The following is a 20,626-nucleotide window of genomic DNA, read 5'->3' as shown; positions in this document are numbered from 1 at the left end:
ACCACAAGGTGCAAAACGTTCTTTTCTTTTTTTTTTTTTAACCAGCAACCACGCGAAGAATTTACGGTTTATAGCCACACTGCTACAGCACGTCCGCCACTGCCGACGCCGAAATGTTTACATTCGCGTCACGTCACGTGACGTCACGACTCGGAGCGCTACGGCGTTAGCTTCATGGAGAAGTTGACCCACCGCCCTTTCCCTCCATCCCCTCCTTCCCTCTTCCAATGACCCTCTTCTCCCTCCGCCTTCCCTCTCCTTACCCCGCTTCCCACGGTCGCTGCCTTAATCTTTCCGTCCCTCTCTCCTTCCTCCCCACCTCCCTCTCCTCGCTCTTTCTTGTTCCCTCCCTCGGCGCCCTCTTACGGTGCGAGCACCACGAGCAAGCCCCATCCGATTAACCCCATGAAGTGCAATTGCACCTTCATTGCACCTCGAAGGCACACTGACCTTCTGCTGTATAAACAGAAACCTATATGTTGTTGTTTTAATGCGGTAACATTAGAACACTCGTTCTTACGAATACCAGGCGGTGTCTTTCGCCTGTCAGCGCCGGGGAAAGACGGAAAAGGAGGAGGAGAGTGTGACGCGTGCGACGCTCCCATTGGTCCGATGCGCTGAAGTCAGCACGCCTCAACCTCTCCCTCACTCCCGGGCGCGACAAACTGACAGACACCACCTGGTCTTTCTCAAAATGTGCCCCGTCGCTTTCGGCAAAGTCTCACGCACAGCTGGAGCGGAACTAGACAGGAAGATGAGCCGCGCAATATTTTTAGATAAAAAAGCCGCAGTGCTGAATGAGATGGTGAAATCAGAGGACCCTTATGGTAATTACATGCACGTCATATCTCCTAATACTGTAACCACATTTTTCGTTTCTGGTTCTCTTCGATTAGGATTTTAAAGGCATCCTGTTCCTTTGCCTGCCTTGATGTGGAGAACTCCGTAGAGAGCCTCGAAAACCTCCAGGAGTCCATACCGGTGTCGCTTCTGCTCGCCGAGGAAGTCCTCTTCAGCCAGGTATGCGGCCTTCTTGCCCAAAGCACGCACCGAGTTGAGGTTATAGGCGGGTAAAGGCTGGGGGCTCACACACACGCAACTGCGTACGCCCGAGTGCCTTACAACATCTTGAGATTACTTACGAAAAGAGAACACACTAGCGCCATCTCTAGGGTGGCCGCGGAACACTCGCAATGTTTGGTAAATTTCTTATTTCTTCGAATATTACTGTTTTGTTTCTTATTTGCTTGAAACACTTTTCGCAAGGCTACACCGAACTATTTCCCATAGACAATTCGATCACTTGATCTCGCAAACATTTTATTCACTCGCCGTAAGAGATTGCGAAATGTTGGTGTTAAGCAAATGCCAGTGCGCAAACCAGGCTTAGGAATGGAGGACAAGCTCCTCTTACAAAGCCCTTCGCTCTTTCCGCATTAGCGGAGCGAACGCTAAAGAGGAGGCGTGTCCATCTTCTCCTCCTCTCCAGCCTTCGCTCTACTAAAGTGGAAAGAGTGGAGGGCATTGTGGGAGGAGCTTGTACTATCTGCACTCGAAACTTGAACAGATCAAAGAGATACTGCACTGTCTGGTTAATATGGACACCTCAGTTCCCTCAGAAAGTGTCCATAACACGAGGTGCACGTAATAACAAAACAAAAATTCTAAGTATTCGCTCACTTCGTCCCCGAAAATAAAGAGTTTTATAAACGGGGGCCCCGGCGCTATGGATGCCCCGAGCAGCCTGGGGAGTTGCACTGGGCATGCGCAATACGACGCCCCTCACGGTATGAGGCGCCCAAGGGTAGGGCCCCCAAATCGAAAACTCCCTAATGTGGAATATATAGCGACGTGTTCATGTGAATGGGCTCCGTGTTAGTTATACATGATTGTAATTGAATTAGCTAACATTTTATACGAGTTATTTGATTGAAACATTTTTGTTTCTAAAAGTAATTGTTTATTCCAATGCCGGGCAACATCGTCTAAGAAGTCGAACCTCGACTTTTGCCAAATGTTCGAAAGATAGCCGAATCAGTCGAACTTTGAGGTATATCCTCGAACCTCGGGTTAGAACCTCGGGTTCAACCAAAGTTCGCAGCATCCCTAGTTGAGAGATAATAACTCACAGTTTCCAACTTTCAGAGCCCCTTGTCAAAGAGCGGCTCATGGAAAGTCCTAGGAAAGGTGCTGAACGAGACGCATGTCCTCGCAAAGTGTCTCGGCACCGTGACTGACACTAAGGCTTCAGAAAGGTCGGCGGATCCGGAGATGGCTTACACGATGTGGACTTCGGGATCAACTGGAGAACCAAAGACGGTGCAGGTGCCCCACTCTTGCATCCTACCTAACGTGCTTCACTTGAGGTAATAGTACTCTCCCATTTCAATACTTTTCCTATAGAGTGCTACTTTTACTGACTGATTGAGTAAGCGATTAAGTTGAACAAGCATTAAGAGTGTAGAAATGATTACCACAAACACCGGCGACTTTTTTTAGATTCCCAAAGAAAACACATTCTCGAAATACTCAGGTTTTGATCTTCCCGACATGCTATGCATTATCTCTGAATTCAAAGTAGCTAAAGAGAAAAAAAGCAAAAAAAGGTTATGAAAAAACTAATATTGAAATCTTCCAAGGCTCTCTATCGGAGCCAGGCCACGCGATGCATAACCTGCAAGTCGAGCAGGCAACCTAACAAAGGCAGTATTTCGCGCGTTTTGTTCATTCATTCACACATTCATTCATTCTTTATTTCTTTCTGCGGATTTGATCCGCAGAGGGGGCTCAAGGCAAAAAGAGTGAAGCTGACAAGGCCTTTGCCCCCTCTTGGCCTACAACAGATGAGATAAGAACAAAGTGCACACAAGACAAACACTTTCAATATGAGTTATAAAAGTCTATACAGAAAGCACAAATAAGCACGAAAAATGACATACTAGTGTACGAGTCATACTAGCCTACAATAACTTTTTCTACAATAATGTTCTAGAATCCAAAATAAAATTAAAGTGCAAACAAATATAGGTAAATGTTCAACAGAAATATCAAATTGAGATGAAAACCGAGAAGTACCGAAGAAAATAACATCGACGCAATCAAGAAAAATGTCGACACATAAGCGAAAAGCACACATGGAAATATGAGCAAGTTTATGATATAATCTGAGAGACACAAAAAAAATACTCAGAAACCTTCAATTGTTTATAAATTCACATAGCATAGGGCACTCGATGCAATACTCATTTCCAGTAGAGTAAAAACCTCGAAACAAAATTCACAGAAAACGAAATCACTGGTAGCAAGATACTCTATAATATTTCGTTTAAACTGCGGTATAGGCACTTGATAATTAATTTCGAACTCCTCGCGACTTCAAAAGGTTGCGATTTGAAAGGAGAAACTTTGTCGCTTATAGTTTCCTCTTATACTAGATAATTTGCGTTTCGGACACTGTTATACACTGCTGATTGTTGATCGTCGGGTGTTAGGTAGGATTTATTTCTATAGAATATTTGCAGCAGTTGGAAATAATATATCTAATTCACCTTCAACATATTATGTTTAAGAAAAAGTGGATCAGGTGCGCAAGTTTCTATAGTCTCAAATGTAGTTTTCGTTTATTCTTAGAACTTTTTTGTACGGTTAATAATTTCTTATCATTCAAAGTGGTTGTCGTACCCAATATTAAAAGTGCTTAACTTAATTTGCAGTAAAATAAAGTATAATATATATTCGTTTGTAGCCAGAGCGGAACAGTTATATTTTTTTATTTTAAACATAATGCCAATAGTTTTACACAAATCGGCATTTAGCTCGGCAGTATGGCTATACAAAGAAAGATCTTCCGTGAATCAAACACCAGGAAATTTTCGCTCACTCAGTTGTTCCAATATCGAGTTTAAATTTTAAGTTTATGGATTTAGTCTTGTTTAAAGATTATGTATTTAGTTCTGTTTGCGTCCAATTGAAGTTTATTCATTTGTAGCCATTGTAAGAGCTTTACTAGATAAAAGTTTGTTGTGGTTTCAACATTTTGTTTTGTTAAGCCACTAATATATATGCTTGAGTCATTAGCTTACATGATTACTTCCTTCGGACCGGGTATCGTTGTTAAATCATTTATGCATATCAGAAATAATAAGGGGCGTAGGGTGGATCCATGGGGAACACCATGCTGTATTTTCTATCTTGGAGGAGGCTCTTTTATTGACGTTGACAAATTGATACCGACCAGGCAAATAACTCTTTATTAGCGTTAACGCTACACCAGAAATGGCATATTTCTCAAGCTTCCGCAATAATATTTCGTGCTGCGCTGTATAAAAAGCCTTCTTTAGGTCAAGAAAGATTCCCATAGTGTATAATTTATTTTCAATGTTCGAAATTATTTTACCTTTGATGCCAAGAATAGCTTGCTTTGTAGACCTATGTCTTGAAATTCATAGTCGCCTAAGATTATGACATTCTTTTAATAAAAAAAGCCTTCAAGCCTATTATTTATGATGGTTCCAATTATTTTTTGAAAATATATACAAAACTGAAACATGGCTTTCAATTTCTCGCTAAAGCAAGTAAACAAAATAACGAGAAAAATATCGCTCCGTTCGTAAATTCTAGCTATCACAAAACACATGAACTTGTGTGTAACATTTTTTTTCATAATTTATCTCTACTTGCCGCTAATACGTTTCAACAAGCTAGAATGAAGGAGAACTCTTCTAAAAGTGAGATCGATAAGACATCTTGCATTCAGACCGCAGTCTGTTTATAACGCAAAACGCGTTTCCCACCAAACTTGTTTCGAAATTATGCTAAAGAAAGCTCCCTAGCACGCTGTAAATAAAACGTTCTAGATTACGTTCATGCATTTCTTAACTCGACCATGACGTCAATTGGTATCCGGTTTTAAGGGGTGGAAAACAATATTAAGCCAAACTTGGTGGCTCGAATTCTCACCGTTCTGAAGACGTCTACTCAACTCTCTTAAAAGACAGTAACATAGCTAACACATCATAAAAAACGCAGTGTTCGCAAAAAAACAGGACTATAGAATTAGTATCTGCGGACAGGACTGAGGCATGTTTAAAACATGTGCGCTCCAAACATGTCTAAAGAACATGTTGTTATGAGCGGCGGTTTTACGTACTCTTTTCCACACGGTCTTTCATGCTTCCGCTTTAAAAACAAAATATTGTTTCTGCAGGGAGATTTTCAACATCACGCCGGAGGACGTCATTTGCGGGCCGTGTCCTCTGACCTTCGATCCCATTGTGATACAAATGTTCTTGGCGTTGACATCGGGAGCGACCCTACTCCTCCCGTCCGATGTTATCGGGGAGACACCTTCAGAGATTGTTAAACTTGTGACGGCCCACAAAGTCAGCGTCCTGCAGGTAAATATGCCTTTTCTGATGATTGCTGCGTAGACGTTTGCAGCAGTCATCTGCAACTCACCTCTACGTATTCAATCCACAGTCTCCGCGCAAAAACAAAGGACAGGCAGAACTAAACACGAGACAACCGCTCTTAACTTTCACTTAGTTGGGAAGAAAAATGTCGCAAAAAGGAGACCTGTATTGCACATCGATCAAAATGTTTAGTCCTAATATATCCGTGTTCATCATCATTTACTTTTTTAGCGACAGCCTGAAAATTTAAAAGAAAGATTTACTAACAAGAAAATGCGTTACGTTAACAGGGTCGCCAACAAGCGAAACATAGTTCTTATTTAGACTGGCATGTGCGTCAAGCATTATATTGTCACTTTATGTTTTGGTGCAGCAAAATTTAACAAAAGTGTCCTGCAATTAACACCGGTAGATGTTCGTTCCTGAAAGATGTGCTTTAGAAGGTTTGCTCCTTGAAGAGAGGTTTGGTGCTCTGTCCTTTTGCGAGGCGACGTGCAGGATGCGGAGATTTTTAGAACTACACACATCTTGGCCGGGGAACTCTTGGACCAGAACGGGGACTGGATTAGTTTGCGCTGGTATCAGAAACAAGGACCGTCCGCACACCTCGCACGAAGGGAGTTGTCCACGAATGTCCTCTGAAATATCGCCGCAGCGATGTGAACGAAAATAGAAGTGACGTTATCTGTAGAATCATTAATATTATTTTAGAGCAAAACGGTCAAGAAAACTTTATCAAAGAACTTGTAATTGAAGGAAATACGTTGACCGGGGTAAATTTAGGAAATACATTCCGTGACTATTTTACGGATCTATTTTCTCCCGTTCAATTAGCAAGTGGTGGCTTCTGTTTACCTCAAAGCATCGCAGAAAATTACTTCTTATTTTATACCGATAAGAATGAAGTACTTTGGGCGTTTTTAAACCTTAAGAACAGTAAAAGTATCGATTTGTGGAATACAGGTGCAGCTGGTAAAATACGTGATTGACAGTATTACGCCCTGTCTCACGCATATTTTTAATTTGATGCTCTGGTCTGGTGTTTTCCTTAGGGGTATGAAGATTGCGAAGGTATCCGTTTTGTATAAGTCCGGAAATAGAAATGTTATGTGGAATTACAAAACCGATTTCAATCTTGCCCGTTTATTTTTTACTTTTTTTTTTGAAGGCTTCGAGAAGACTCTACATGGAAGACTTAACATTTATTGTGAAAAAATGCGATACTTGCTTATTTTCAATATCGCTTCCGAGAAAGTCGGTCAACAGAACTGGGTTCTCTACAGCCAAAATAAATACTCCTAAGCAATACCGAAAACAAAATTGTAATTTTGGGGACTTCTATTGATTTCTCGACAGCCTTTGGCCGGCTGAATCATAAAATTCAACAATAAAAACTTAATTTTTATGGAATTCGAGGGCATTCTTTTGCAATATTTCAATGCTGTATAAGCAGCAAACAGTTGAAATAAATGGTTTTTCTTTCAGTACTGAAACTAGTGCGGAAGGAGTACCTTAAAGTGCTGTTTATGGACGACAGCTTTTTAATTTGTTTCTAAAAGATATAGTCGCCATTGCAAGTAATACCCGATTTGTCATTTATGCCGACGATACTAGAATATCTGTTTCTAGGCAACAATGTTGATAGGTTGGGTTGCCGATGCAAAAATCAACTTAGAGAAGCTTAGTTTGTGAACAGTTTCCAATTTATAAAAAATAAATTAAAGTAAAACAAAAGCCGTTATCTCTAAATCAAAGGGTGCAGTGTACAATGCTACTGCAACGTTAATATTGAACTCCTTGTAGTTGTTGAAAACATTTCTGATCACGAAAACGGGATCACGAAAACGGGATTGGTTCGCAAAATCATGACGTCAAGGACACGCTTAGACGTGAATGACTGATTTCCTCGCGGAAGATTGGCATTTCCATTAAGGAGCATTTTTCACTCCGTTATTGAGTTGTTACCTACTCTAGGCGGCGATGCTTGCGTTCACTACTGATGGCGTTTGGAAGGGATGTCCCAGCCTTGTCTTCTGGCTAGTGTTGGATGACCACACCAGTCGGGGATGCCTTCGAGGCACAATAGATGCGGACATGTAATGCTTGCATCGATCATTAAGCGGCAAGGCAGCGTTCGGTTATGCGCGAGTCCTGGTCAGGCTGTCAGCATCAGCGTGGTGACGTCCGAAAGAAGCAACAATGTGTAAATTATAAAAAATGCAGCTTTTTTCTTTTGGTCTTATTTAAGCAATAAAAATGTTTTTCTTCTAGCTTTCTTTCTCGTTGACATATTTATGTCCACCAGTATGATCAATAAAATCCTGCCGGTTTAGCGTACGCGAGCAACGTGGCAAAGCGCAACTACGCACAGCCAAAACGCGACCAAACTCGCTTTTCTATTTTGCTCACCAGAGGTACTCCCCAAACTTGAAAGCAGGGCAGCAGTATCGCGATACAAATATATCACAATATCATCTTCCAGATACTTTTGAGTATCTGCATCTCTGCATCGAGAAACATTTCAGAAATGTATTTGTATCTCAACGGTGAAGTACTTTTACGGGGCATGAATTTTTTCGCGATACTTAGCCAGGCTTAATTATTTCGATGCATTTCTTGTGAAACATTTACTGGTGCAAAGGGTTCTAGAATTTCAAAATTTGTCATCTGAAACCGCCATATAACCTCACCTAAACGTGTGTGTTTCTGTCGGGGGAGGGGGGAGAGAGATTGCCTTGCACATTGCACAAAGGAATCAACAAACTTGAAAGAAAAAAAAAGTCGTTCGAAGAAAGATCAGTTGGCTCAATCGTTTTTCCCAGGTCTCTCGTTTCCTGTAGATTCCGTGGGCCCGCTTTCTTGTTAAATATCTTTTTCTCGCCCTCCCCCCCCCCCCCTCTCCAGGGTTACTCGGAAGAACTTAAGACCAAATTTTACGACGCACCCTAGCATTTCAAAGTTATCGGACAAAATGAAAATATTAATGTTCCAAATAGGAAAGGAGGCAAAGCAGGGCTCATTTCGGGCAGACCACGTCCACGTCTTCTGCGACTCCGAAGAAAATGATTCCTCGTCTTTTTAGCAAAATCAGACCACAAAAATGTGAGGGCGGAAGTTTTTCGCTTCGTTGTCGAACACCAGAAATGGTGCCTCAATGCTCCAGCATTTCCCTTCCATCAAGGTGATATTTATACATTTCGGCACCGGTAGAGAGGCTTTTTTTTTTTCTTCTCGCTAGTCTGGTATTGCGACGAAATCGTCGGTGCCGTGGTGATAGGCCCTTTGAATTATGCTACTGATGCTGAAGTGTAAGCAGTTCACTTTCAAAGCTAGCAAATTCGTTTTCTGATCAAACAAACATTTGTATCGCTTGACGATTCGAATGCTCCAATTTCGCTAATATTTCATACTTGCTATACAAATGAGGTTGTTTGAAATGCACTTCGTCATTATATCCATACGCGCAGCATGGCCTAATTAAGGGGAAAAAATATTCAGTATGTATCTGTATCTGTATTCCTGGACACTTTTTTCACACTTTTGTAAAAGCATCTCATGCATATCTTGTTCCGTAAAAATATCTACCTCAGTATTTGTATTTTGGCCTTAAAATACACGTATCTCAGTATTTTCTATACCGGGATACATTTTTAGAATTCTTTTGCCAGGCGCTGCTTAAGAGTTTCAGGGTTATAGAACTAAAGCTTTATTAAACTTGCCATTTCCGCGCAGGCAACTCCTAGCTTCTTCTTCACCATCAGAGCCGACCTCCTGAAGAAATCCCTGCTGTCCCAGGACACGAGTCTTCGCATCCTTGCTATGGGAGGCGAAGAGTGTCCTTCAGTTAGCGTGCTCAAGCGCTGGAAGAGCAATGGAAATGCGACGCAGTTGTTCAACTTGTACGGCATCACCGAGGTGTCGTGTTTTGCCACCTGCCAAAAAATTGATTTCGGAACAGATGGGTATGTAAGCACTTTTTTCCTGAATAATTCCTCAGCAGTGCTTCAGCAGGTTTGTATAGGGCAGTTTCGTACGTGACGTACAATTAGGGATGCAAAAGTTCCGAACATTTTGAAGGTCGAAAAACAATTAGCGAAACAAACGAGGGTTTATTTCTCTTAGCTATTGGAAACAGTCAAAAATGTCTTTCACCAGGAGTAATCCAGGAAACTTTTGAAGGATGACGACATAGATAGGCAACGGCAATAATTTTGTGAAGTGTTAGGCGGTAGCACTATTACATTATATTATTTTTTTAAAGTTGACGAGAGCTTTGTCAATTTAGCAGATTTTTCACTACGCATCTGGCAATAGAAATAAACTCTTCATCATATCAAATGCCGCACTGGGTTTACTGCAATGCTTAACTAGCAGCCACTATTCGTCCATTTTAATGTTATATTACGCAAAAGTGTGTACATGTGGTGAGGCAGAAGCGGAGGCACGGTTGCGTGTTAACGCCCAGTCACACAGTTGCGTTTAACTCCGACCGCCTAACCGCTCATCCACAATGGAAGCGGATCCGCGTTTGCAAAGCGGTTGCGAACGCGGTTGTATAAAGATCCAGTAGAAATGCACGCGCACTTGTTGTCATCCAGTGCGCGTGCGATTGTACTGTATCTTTATACAACCGCGTCCGCAACCGCTTTGCAAACGCGAATCCGATTCCAGTGTGAATGAGTGGTTAAACAAAGCCGGTATTTAAAGTCTTGTGGCGGCCTTGCACCGGCTGCGCTGCTTCGGAGCCGGTGGTAAACCGTGAGGAACGGCTTAAAAACCACTTTTTAGCCTGTACAGTTGTAAGCAGTCGAAAGTGTGTGAATGTCCCGTGCTTTTCGGTAACTAAGTACTTGGAAGTGGATTACCCAAAACATATGCGATCGGTGACATTATTTGATTCTTCACATGCGTGCGCACACACACGAACAAACCTCGGGCAGCATTAAACTATCACTCTTCTGCTTTAGAGTTTTCGAAACTTCTTTTGATATATTTTAACATTAATTGCCATACTGATACGTCCATACGAGATGCGTGTTGCAGACGACGAACGGATGACGATCGTACAAGGAATGTCTGAAGTTTGCCGTCTCCAACAGTTGAAATCGTGTTCACAATGATCCGATTTTGATGTAGTAAATGTTTGGAACATAGCAGGCTAAAGAAAACTCACCAGGTTTATAAGAAGGATCTGTATTTGAGTGCAATGCCATACTGGCTGGTACAAATCATAACATGCACGCAGATCTGCTAAAACTACGGCGGGAATTAGAACATGACACAAAGCAGCGTCGGGCCCTCATTTTCATTTTGCAGTTGACAGTTGTAATGAAGGAGCAGTTATTTTGACTCCCACATGAGCGTTCGAATTCCCGAACTTGGTTTTTTCTGGCTCGCAATATGGGTGCGTGTTTTGTATCTATTTATAGGCATCGCACTGATAAAATATCCTACTGATTGATCAGTTTTAAGTAAGCCCCCCAATAGCGAAGAAGCTGAATAATAACGTCGAGAAGGGACGCTTCTCTTGGCATCTAAAACATCGTGTTTCCTCTTACACCGAGTGTAAGAGATAAGAAGGCCAGGATGGTCCTCGTCTAGTCAGTCGCCAACATTCCAGGTCAAAGTTTCGAGATGCCGAGTGCACTGCATAAGGAGTGGTCTCCCCACTAATTGTTCGAATCAGAGTTCGACGTTCCGGCGTCCTTGCGCGCGCCCCAATTCTCCTCTCCCTCAGCTTCTCCAAGGCTTGTGGCTCTCACGCTTTCAGCAGCGCCCCTCGCGAGCCAAATTGAATATTTTAGGTCGCTTCGTATAAGATTTGTGCGTGCGCAGCAAAGACGAGGACGAAGTGAGGACAGGACGCAAACGAGGAGCAGATTGCGCGTTCGTACGCTCCCTCGCGTTGCGGAAAGGCGCCATCAAAGAAAATCATGAACATGGCAGCTAAAAGGAATACATGCTTAACGTTTAACAGTAAACATTTCGAGTGAACTCTGCCTGGTTAGGTAAGAAGTAAGACAGGGTAATTTGTAGACTCTAATAAGTATCTTCAATGTGCCCGACGTTTCGAAGCCGGCTCGGCTCCTTGATCACGGGTGACTGTGTGTGGGCCCAAGGGTAGCAATCTGTCGTTGTTTTCTTCTTATCTCTCTTAGCATTGTTTTCTTCTTCTGTTTCTGTGAGTAGCGCATCTTAGCTCGTGGATATAGCTGCTTGGCAGCGTTCCGGTGGGTCGGCTCAGATTGTGGTTAGTACTTTGTATGTGCCAAGTATCTAAGAAGGGACACTCTCTTCAGCTTCTTTCTCTATCGAGGACAGAACTGCTGTCAAAGCCGATAACGTGGCCGGTCTTCTGAGCATGTTCCGCCAGCGCATTGCCTTGGATATCTTTCTTCTTTACGTCATACTTATATCTGCGCAGGCGTTCGGGAAAGTTCTTCGGGAAAGCCCAGAAAACCGGCCACGTCATCGGCTTTTACAGCAGTTCCATCCTCGATAGAGAAAGAAACTGGAGAAAGCGTCTCTTATTAGAATCTTGGCACATACAAAGTACTAACCACAATGTGAACCGATTTACCGGAACGCTGCCAAGCAGCTATATCCACGGGCAAAGATGTACCACACACAAAAACAGAACAAGAAAACAATGCTAAGACAGAGAAGAAGAAACCAACGACATATTGCTACCTTTGGGCCTACATACAGTCACCCGTGATCAAGGAGCCGAGCATGCTTCGAAACGTCGGACACGTTGAAGATATTGGTTAGAGCATACAAAGTACTCTGCTTAGCGTTTCGATAGAACATTAGGGCGCATTCTGTTTATTTTATTTTCATTTCCTTTTACGCCCATAAACAGACGCTGACAGACTCTTGTATCCGAACATGGCTCGTGCATAATCGGACGCTACAGCGCCACCATTATAAAGGCATCTTGCAGACGTCGAAGCCAAGATTACATGGTCACGTCTTTTAGACGCGCTCGCGCCCACTGTCCGAGTGCAAGAGGCCTACTGATTGAGTGCTCGCTCTGTTCACAGCGCTGTCCCCCTCGGCGATCCGTTAGATGGAACCATACTCGAAGTACGGAAGGATTCAGGGGAAGTCATTGAAGAAGGGGAAGGCACTCTTTTCGTCGGTAAGTGTTGTACCATCGTACAAGTTAAGATATGGTTCCCAGACGCTGGGAACCGCTTTTCTTTTTTAAGAGTAAGTACAGTCAACATCCATAACTATGTTCGGGGGCAACTTTTCTTGGCAGTGCAGTCAAAGCTAGGAGCACGCCTGCCCTCTTCCCTTTTGAGCGCTGATTGAAGCTGTGAGCGCCAGTCCTCACCTTGGGAACGTCAAGAAACGTTGTCATTAGGCTCATTTTTGAGTGAAAGAACGTGGCGTCTTCGAGCTTATTCTTCTGCTATATTACGATCTATATATATGTCGCAATTTGTTTTACAATACTTGCATCGTCATGCCGGTCGGTGCCATTAAGAATGTAGGGACTTGTTAAAATCCGGCGTTTAAAGAGCAAAAAAGCACAAAAAAACTAAACAATCGGTTCAATAAACGATTTTTTTTAACTTTGCCAGGTGAAGAACTCAGCTTGAATTCTTTACATTCAGAAAAACCATAAGATAGTGCAGGGTTCATATGAACATTTTCGCATCAAATATGGTTCGTAGTGTGACTTATTCATCATAAGGACAAATAAAAATAATATTTTCCCAGTTCGTCCACGAAAATATTGTAATAACGAGTACGATATTTACGTGGTCCATATTAAAGTGGCATGACTGTATTACGTTTGGTTTACACCATCTTGTTTTTCAAACAATGAAGTTGAGCATTGATATAACTTTAGGGCCATTTACTGTTAACCGCGTTCAGCAATAAATTCCTCCGAAAATTATTCCAGCGATCGTACGTTCGCTTATTCATAGATATTATTTATTGTATTCAACTTGATCCCTTCACTAGAGATAGTTCAAACAAGGCACAAAAGGCGGTCCAAGTTTGTACTAAGGCAATTAAAGGAACCTCTCGGATAATACTGCCGACAGATGTTTCTCTGAGATACTCGGCTCCTAAATGTTTTTAGCAAAACATCGGTTCCAGTCTTCCCGCAGGTTACTCTAAGCTTCGCACGAAATAGGTCAATGAGCCTTTCCCAGGGTTATCTGTGGCCTTTTCTTGTATTTTTCTTCTTTTGCGGGCGTTTATGCGCGTGCGTGGTAGTGTAAAACGCGTTGTCCGCCATTGTGAATGGCGGTTATGGGACGGTATCAGCAGTCAATAACAGCATGGAGCCGGGGGCACCTAAGTGTTTTAACTGCAACACGCCGCAAATTGTTCCGCTTTCTTTTGCAACAGTGGTATAGACGTAATAGCTATTAGGGGCTGCAACAGCATAAAAATACCAGACAACAGAGCTGCTCTCTATTGCTGTCGATAATGTTTCAGCAACTTTCCCAAGTCTTCATTTAAACAAACGTCTCGTTATAGGTTTTTAGAAGGCCACCAATCACGCTTTCTGATTTGCCGGTAGATGGCGCTGACCATTCGCGAGGAGGCTGACTACCTCAGGAACCTGAAACACCGTGTATCAAAACGTTTTCAATAAGTAAAGCAGCTTACTTGAAAAAATTAGAGGAATGGTGACTAAAATTAAGGGGCGGATAACGGTTAAAAATGATTAAACTCGCTTAACATCATTTAATCTGGAGCTAGAAAATACGATTTGGCTGGGTGGCGCAAGTCACCGCCCGATTCAAGGAGGGCATTCATCCAGTCATCTATCTAAAAGATTAGTTCGTTCAGTTATTGTGGACTCGATATTTCAGGTGGAACCAACCGCCGGTGTCTCGTGGGCAACGAGACGTGGCGAGACGTCGACCCGGTACTCTTTCGAGACTCTGGCGATCGAGTGAAAAAATGCGGGAACGTCTTGACGTTCCTACATAGGAACGACTCGAGCTTCCAGTACAATGGCCGAAAGGTGCGCGGTGATCCCGCGACAGCCATCCTGCTCCGCTCGCCTTCCGTCGAAAGCTGTCGGACCCACTTCTCGAAGGAAGAAAAGATGCTGTACATCTTCGTCACGCTGTCGCCCGGCTGCGTTGCAGAAGACGTAATGCCCTCTCTGACCAAAAGCATCGAGATGGAGTGCCTCTGCCCGTTCGAAATCGTCGCGCTGAACTCGTCGCCGCTGAACAGACACGGTGAGCTCTTTGCGATGTCCGCAGTAGGGCAAAAAGGGGCCCTCCGTCCGTGGCCCATGGAACGTTTCTACTTTGTTTCTTCGAACTTTCTAGCGGCTTTTGGCACTGCCACTACACCATACAAAAGACAGTATGCAGATTCTGCGTGAGGCCTTCGTCGCATGAAGGTTCCGTCAAGATGGGGATGTAAAAAAATATTTCTTGTTGGAAGCATAATGTATCAAGCAAACAAGTTCCGATCAATTCAGTCATCAGCGAAAACTGTCTTTTTTACACGGTTTTGACGGATGCCTTGTCTACGGTACCTGGAACGCGCCTTGGACCGATGTGTTTAGCGTCTTATACCTCCCGCCCATAGGTTCGAAAGTGGTCCCTCAGACGCAACAAATGACGTCACGCAAACTGGCCTGTCGTGCTGTCAGATGTCGCGATCCTGGCGGTTGGTTTTAAAAATGCTAGCGAAAAAAGAGGAGCGAACGCGAGCTTCGCTGTCGTCGCGGTGTCCCGACTTCTGTCTGCCGAAGCTTCTGTGGTCTGTGAGGCTGGAGGGCGACTTGCAGTGAAGCAGGCGTCTCTCGCATCCACCAACGCCGCTGGGACGCCGCCAGGATCGCGGCCCTCGACAACATGCACTTCCATGACGTCATAAAGCGGAAATCGAGGGACCACCTTTTTTGGACGCGGTAAACACACCAGAAGACGCGCGTGAACAACTCTAGGAGACTACTATTCTGTGTACTGGACTAAGCAAACATATTCAAACAGAAGATGTAGTAGTACAAAGGTGAAATCTGAATCTCAACAACAACAACAACAACAACAAAAAAAAACACGAGTTTACACAAAGATGGTTTCGGGTAAAATAGGAATGGTAAAAGCTACAAATACAAAGAATAAATTCCGGTTCTTCTTGTATAGCAACGACCACTGCGTCCTCTGGTATTTCGAATCTCATTTGAATGCCCTATCTTGTTCTTGTGTTATGCGTTGACAGCATTCAGATACATTTGCTTGAATACGTAGACACTCTAATATTCCTATTATTCGTGAATTGAAATACAAAATTATCACACAAATATATGAGAAGTTTAGAACTCTTAAAATATGAAATAGTTTGCATGTCTGCAGTAATTCCAACCCACATGCCTGAAACTTTATCACTGTAATTTTCTGTAATTTGCACTACACCAATACTTTCTTTTTTTAAGTAAGGGTCGCGCTTGGCACTACGTGCTGCCTCTCAACGTCACGCCTTGAGTAACGTTATGTGTATCCGGCGCCTGGTCGGATTCGGCCATTTTTTTCAAGAACAAACAAATTCGACGTTGGCCTTAGACACTGTAAGGCCGGTCTACCTTTGAGGTATGGCGACACTGGTTTACGCTGTTGATAGGAAATATAGCCACGGCAGTACAACTGCTCGTCTTTAACGTGCATCATGCAGTAGAGATGCAAATCTAGATCATAATATTTTGTCAAGTCCGTGTATTACGCTTATCGCGCTTACTATAGGTTTGCTGATAAGGTCTGTCTGACATGGTTAAACGAGACGATGGCTGTTGCCATACTCTTCTTATAGGGCGGTAGCTCGCGCCCCCTAGCCTGAGAGCATTCGTACCCCTTCCAACGGGTGTTTGGTGTTTGCCTTCCTGGTGCGAGCAGTGTCTTAAGTATAGTCCTACTCGCTTTATAAAGCCGAGATTTGAACTCGGGCGACATTTTTAAGGGATAACGTATTGTGGCATTGAAACCGATTCTTGTTCGTTTGTCCACAGGGAAACTCGACCTTAAGGCGCTGCTTAAAAGAACTTCAGAGAAGATGAATCATGCTGCTGCATACAATCGGCTTCTGTCTACCTTGTGGAAGGTAATAAATAGTTCCATATAAATAATTAAATAAAAAATATATATATTTGTTTAAAAAAACGTGAAACCTAGACTACTGATGTTTGTGCAGTCTAGTTATGCGGCCAGTGGCACATAGAATAGGAGAATAACTGTCACGATAAGTCGGCGAATTAATTTTGTTAATTAATGTTTTATTTAGAGAAAATAAAAAAAGATTCTGCCAGGTATGTTCTTGCTGGAACATCATAAAAACCGCTGAATCGTAAATGATCGTGAGTCTGTGGAAGGCGCCGTAGTGCGTTAAAGATGGCACTTGTGCAGCAGGCACAGAAAAGCCGCACAGATACGTTCTCGCACCAGCAACCTGGCGCAGCTGAGGTTCGTGGGTTCGCACTGAACGACCCCCCCCCCCCCCCCACACACACACACACACACATACACCAACCGAGGAGCGGTGAATGACCGCGGGACATCAAGGAGTACCTGCATCTCCCGCCCTCTCCAGCAACCGCTTCCCCCCGGAGATCCCTTTCGCCGTCAGCACGACGTCCCTTGTCGCCATTTCGTACTTCCCACCGAGAGGGCTCTTCTGCCCTAACTCGTCGGGAAAGTATGTTCGGCAACCCCTGTAGGTGGATTTTCCAAAGACAACCGTCGGAAACATCCTCCAAGAATGTCCGATTGCCCCCACTCTAGCGACAACAAGCGTCGTCGCGGCATTTTCAGCGCCGACAGACAAGAAAACCGTGCGAACGTTCCTTGGATTTTGAGCCTACTATCGAGCTTGATTCGGGATTTTGCAAGGATTTCCGGACCGCTAACAAACCTCACGAATGACGCCGATAAGTTAGAATGGGCCGAGGAGCAGCAGAAGGCATTCGACGATCTGAAGCGAAGGCTCCAGACTCCTCCTGTTCTTGGACACTTTGATCGGGATGCGGAAACCGAGATTCACACGGACGCTAGTAATGCGGTGTTGGGGCGGTACTGGTTCAAGTGCGAAAAAGCACCAAGCAAGTCATCGCCTACGCAAGTCGTACACTGTCCAAGTCGGGGAGAAATTACTCCACGACTGAAAAATAATGTTTTGCAGTCGTCTGGGCAATCACGAAGTTCCGGCCGTACTTGTGCGGGAGCCCGTTCCGCACAGTCACAGACCATCACTCTCTCTGCTGACTTGCGAACCTTAAAAACCCTTTAGGGCGCCTCGCTCCATGGAGTCTCCGACTACAAGAGTTCACCATGACTGTAATCTACAAGTCAGGCCGCAAGCACAGCGACGCCGACTGCCTGTCCAGGTCCCCTGTTGAAACACCTTCCGGCAGCAGCGACGACGATGACGACGAGTGCTTGCTAGGAGCAGTGAACACCGACGACATGGAACGACATCAACGAGACGATCCGGAGCTGCGCGCATTAGTCGAGCACCTAAAAGGGCGCGGGAGTACCGTACCGCATGTTTTCTCACGAGCCCTGCCGACCTTTGCCATTCGACAAGGTGTACTCTACAAAAAGCAATTCGGGGACAACAACTCGCCATGGCTGCCGGTGGTTCCGACCGACAATCGAGAGATCTTTCAAGAATGTCACGACGACCCGACGTCTGGATGCTTTGGTTACAGCCAGACACTGGACTTCAGTTGAAAGCATCTGCGGTCAGTTTCTGCAGGCGAAATTAGAATTTTGTACTCGAAGCGCCACGGACTTTTCTGCCATCAGGCAGGGACGCTAGGTACTTCCTTGTCCCCATGGAGCTCGTCACGTGGCATAAAAATCAATCTTGGCCGCTGCCGCTGCCGCGACCGCAAGATGAGCAAACCGGCCCAGGTGGTTGCTCAACGGGCCGAAGAAGTCCGCCAGCTCGCCCGACACCTGATTCAAGATCAGCAAAACGTCGACGAGGGCCGCTACAACCTCCGTCGCAGCGACGTCCACTTCCAGCCCAGAGGAAGGGTGTGAGTGTGGACACCCATTCGTCGATGCGGCCCGACGGAACAAGAAAATCACTAAGCCACCCACCACGACCTGAAGTCGCTCACGTTGTGCGCCTCAAGACGTACTACGCACAATAAGACTGTGAACTGTGATCCAGCGCAACGCTTGATAAAACTGTGTATTGCCAGCCTCCCTATTTCCCTAATATTATTTTTTTGCCTTGCTCTGTTTTTTTTTTGCTTTTTTTCCCTTTACCTGGCATCGAGACGATGCTCTCTTTAAAGGGAGAGTAGTGCCACGCGCGTCGGCGAGCGAGCACATGGGTGGCCGAGTGGTTACCGCGTTCGATTCCTGGGAGCTCTTGCCGGAACATTCTAGGTTGACTATTCGAGATGACAAGCATAGTAGGTAAGGAGCCGATCGCTGTATTGCCGATTCATTCACAGGTTATCTCTAGCGATAGCCAGCTGTTACGCCGACGTACCGACGCTTGCTGCTTCCGTCGTCCAGGCTCGCTGCTGCTTTCTCGACGTGTGTTCGTCTCTTTTTCGTTTCTGCCACAAGTTCGCCCCATTAAATCTTCAGTTCATTCCGTTTTCTTGTGCCTCATCGTCTGTCATTTGTGATAATATTTGATCCAGGTAACGTCATGTTCTCAAACTCTGACGTTCTGTCTCAACTCTAGCGTCTTATTTCGATAAAGGTTCAGCTTTCTGCAATGAGGAGTTTCTTTATGCGGAGCAAAAACTTGGGTTTCGTGTTCGCAATCGAAGCCGGTACATTCAGGTACTTTATAAATTATAACTAGGGTTTCCTGATTTCGGAACTTATTTAATGTAAAATTCCGGAGATGCTTTTCGGAGTTTCTTTTTTGTCCTACATGCAAAGTTTTTCTGGAATTTATTAAAAATAATATCCTGTCATGAAGGCGAATTCAATTTAATAAAACTATTGGGTGATATATGAATTAGGCGTTGGCGCCCTCGCCGTTGATATTACTAATTGTGCCAGAATAAAAATTCCAGAAAAGTGTTCCTTCACAAGACGCCCATACCTTAAAATCAAAAACCTTTTGGACCTAGAAGCTGGGAAACTTGTTTCCTTTCCATCCCATTCACCTACTCTGCCTGCTGCATCGGGTAAAATGCTATAGTGATTCAAACTCACCAACTGCCCTCCCACCATCTCCAATAGAATATAGGAGCTCATACTTTCAGACCCTGTACCGAAACACTTTGTAGACCCAAGAAGCAAAGATTTGGCCAATCATTGGCCAATCACTGGCAATGGTTCTTTGGCCAGTGGCCAGCCATTGGCCGATGACTGGCTTCTCTCTGGCCTTTGACCACTGGCCACTGGCCATCACCCATCGGCCAAGCATTGGCCGATGCATGGGCACTATATGGGCATTGGCCAAAAGACCATCGCAAGACATTGGCTAATGCTTGGCTTAAATTCGTGCTGCTACGTTTCTTACCTTTTTTTTTTTTGTTTTATGACATCGTGATCTCAAAACTCGGTGTTTATCCGATAAATCGGGATTAACGAAAATCTGACCGGCAGGTGTTTTTCGGAGTGTTTCGGATTTATACGAAAACATAGAATCCTATATTGTAACCCTCGCAATATTACTGTGCAGAAATTCACCACCAGGACAACGGACATCATTGATCCACAGGAAAACTTTCTTCAGAACGGAGGAAGTACCCTGAGGGCTTCCACCATCTGCCAAGAGATGGAGTTCGCGACAAAGCACCCCCTGCCACTTTTGCCCGGCAAGGTTTTGCATGAAACGTTCGGGGAGGTCACCGCTTACATGAACGAAATCATCGAAGGAACCGGTCCACGAAATTTCGGTTTGAAAGGTTAAGTTGCTTAATTAAAGCGACACTAAAGTAAATTTTGAGATTTTGTTTTTACGGCAATAATTCAATCGACGCGCGCCCTGCGTCTCTGAAATTATAATTGTGATCACGCATCACACTTTATGCAATTAGAAATACGACCAGAAATTCATGACACACCCCTTTTTCTAGATATCTCAGAAAAAGGGGCGCGTCGCAATGCTTCATCGCATTTGATTAGACTAAAGTATAGCGCACGATTGTAATGTTGGATTTTCTAGGGTGCTTAGAGTGACTTGATTGGGGTTGCGCCATAAATAGACGATCTCAAAAAAACACTTTAGTGCTCCTTTAATTTGAGTGACTAAAG

The 20,626-nt window shown here is 44.2% G+C and overlaps 1 protein-coding gene across 1 annotated transcript; it reads left to right on the top strand.

The window, feature by feature from the left end:
- The first annotated feature begins 2,271 nt into the window (after nucleotides 1–2,271).
- Nucleotides 2,272–20,282, top strand: LOC120841894 (beta-alanine-activating enzyme-like). Its single transcript, XM_040212894.3, has 7 exons — nucleotides 2,272–2,366; nucleotides 5,207–5,396; nucleotides 9,144–9,373; nucleotides 12,455–12,552; nucleotides 14,252–14,629; nucleotides 16,405–16,496; nucleotides 20,052–20,282. Exons 1-7 carry the CDS (start codon nucleotides 2,272–2,274, stop codon nucleotides 20,280–20,282), a joined length of 1,314 nt encoding a protein of 437 aa, XP_040068828.3.
- Nucleotides 20,283–20,626: the final 344 nt, after the last annotated feature.

This window comes from Ixodes scapularis, unplaced genomic scaffold (genome assembly GCF_016920785.2).
Source record: "Ixodes scapularis isolate PalLabHiFi unplaced genomic scaffold, ASM1692078v2 PGA_scaffold13__105_contigs__length_92229423, whole genome shotgun sequence".
Classification (NCBI taxonomy): Eukaryota; Metazoa; Arthropoda; class Arachnida; order Ixodida; family Ixodidae; genus Ixodes; species Ixodes scapularis.
Note: the sequence above shows the minus strand (reverse complement) of the source record. Positions and strands in the feature narration are given on the sequence as shown.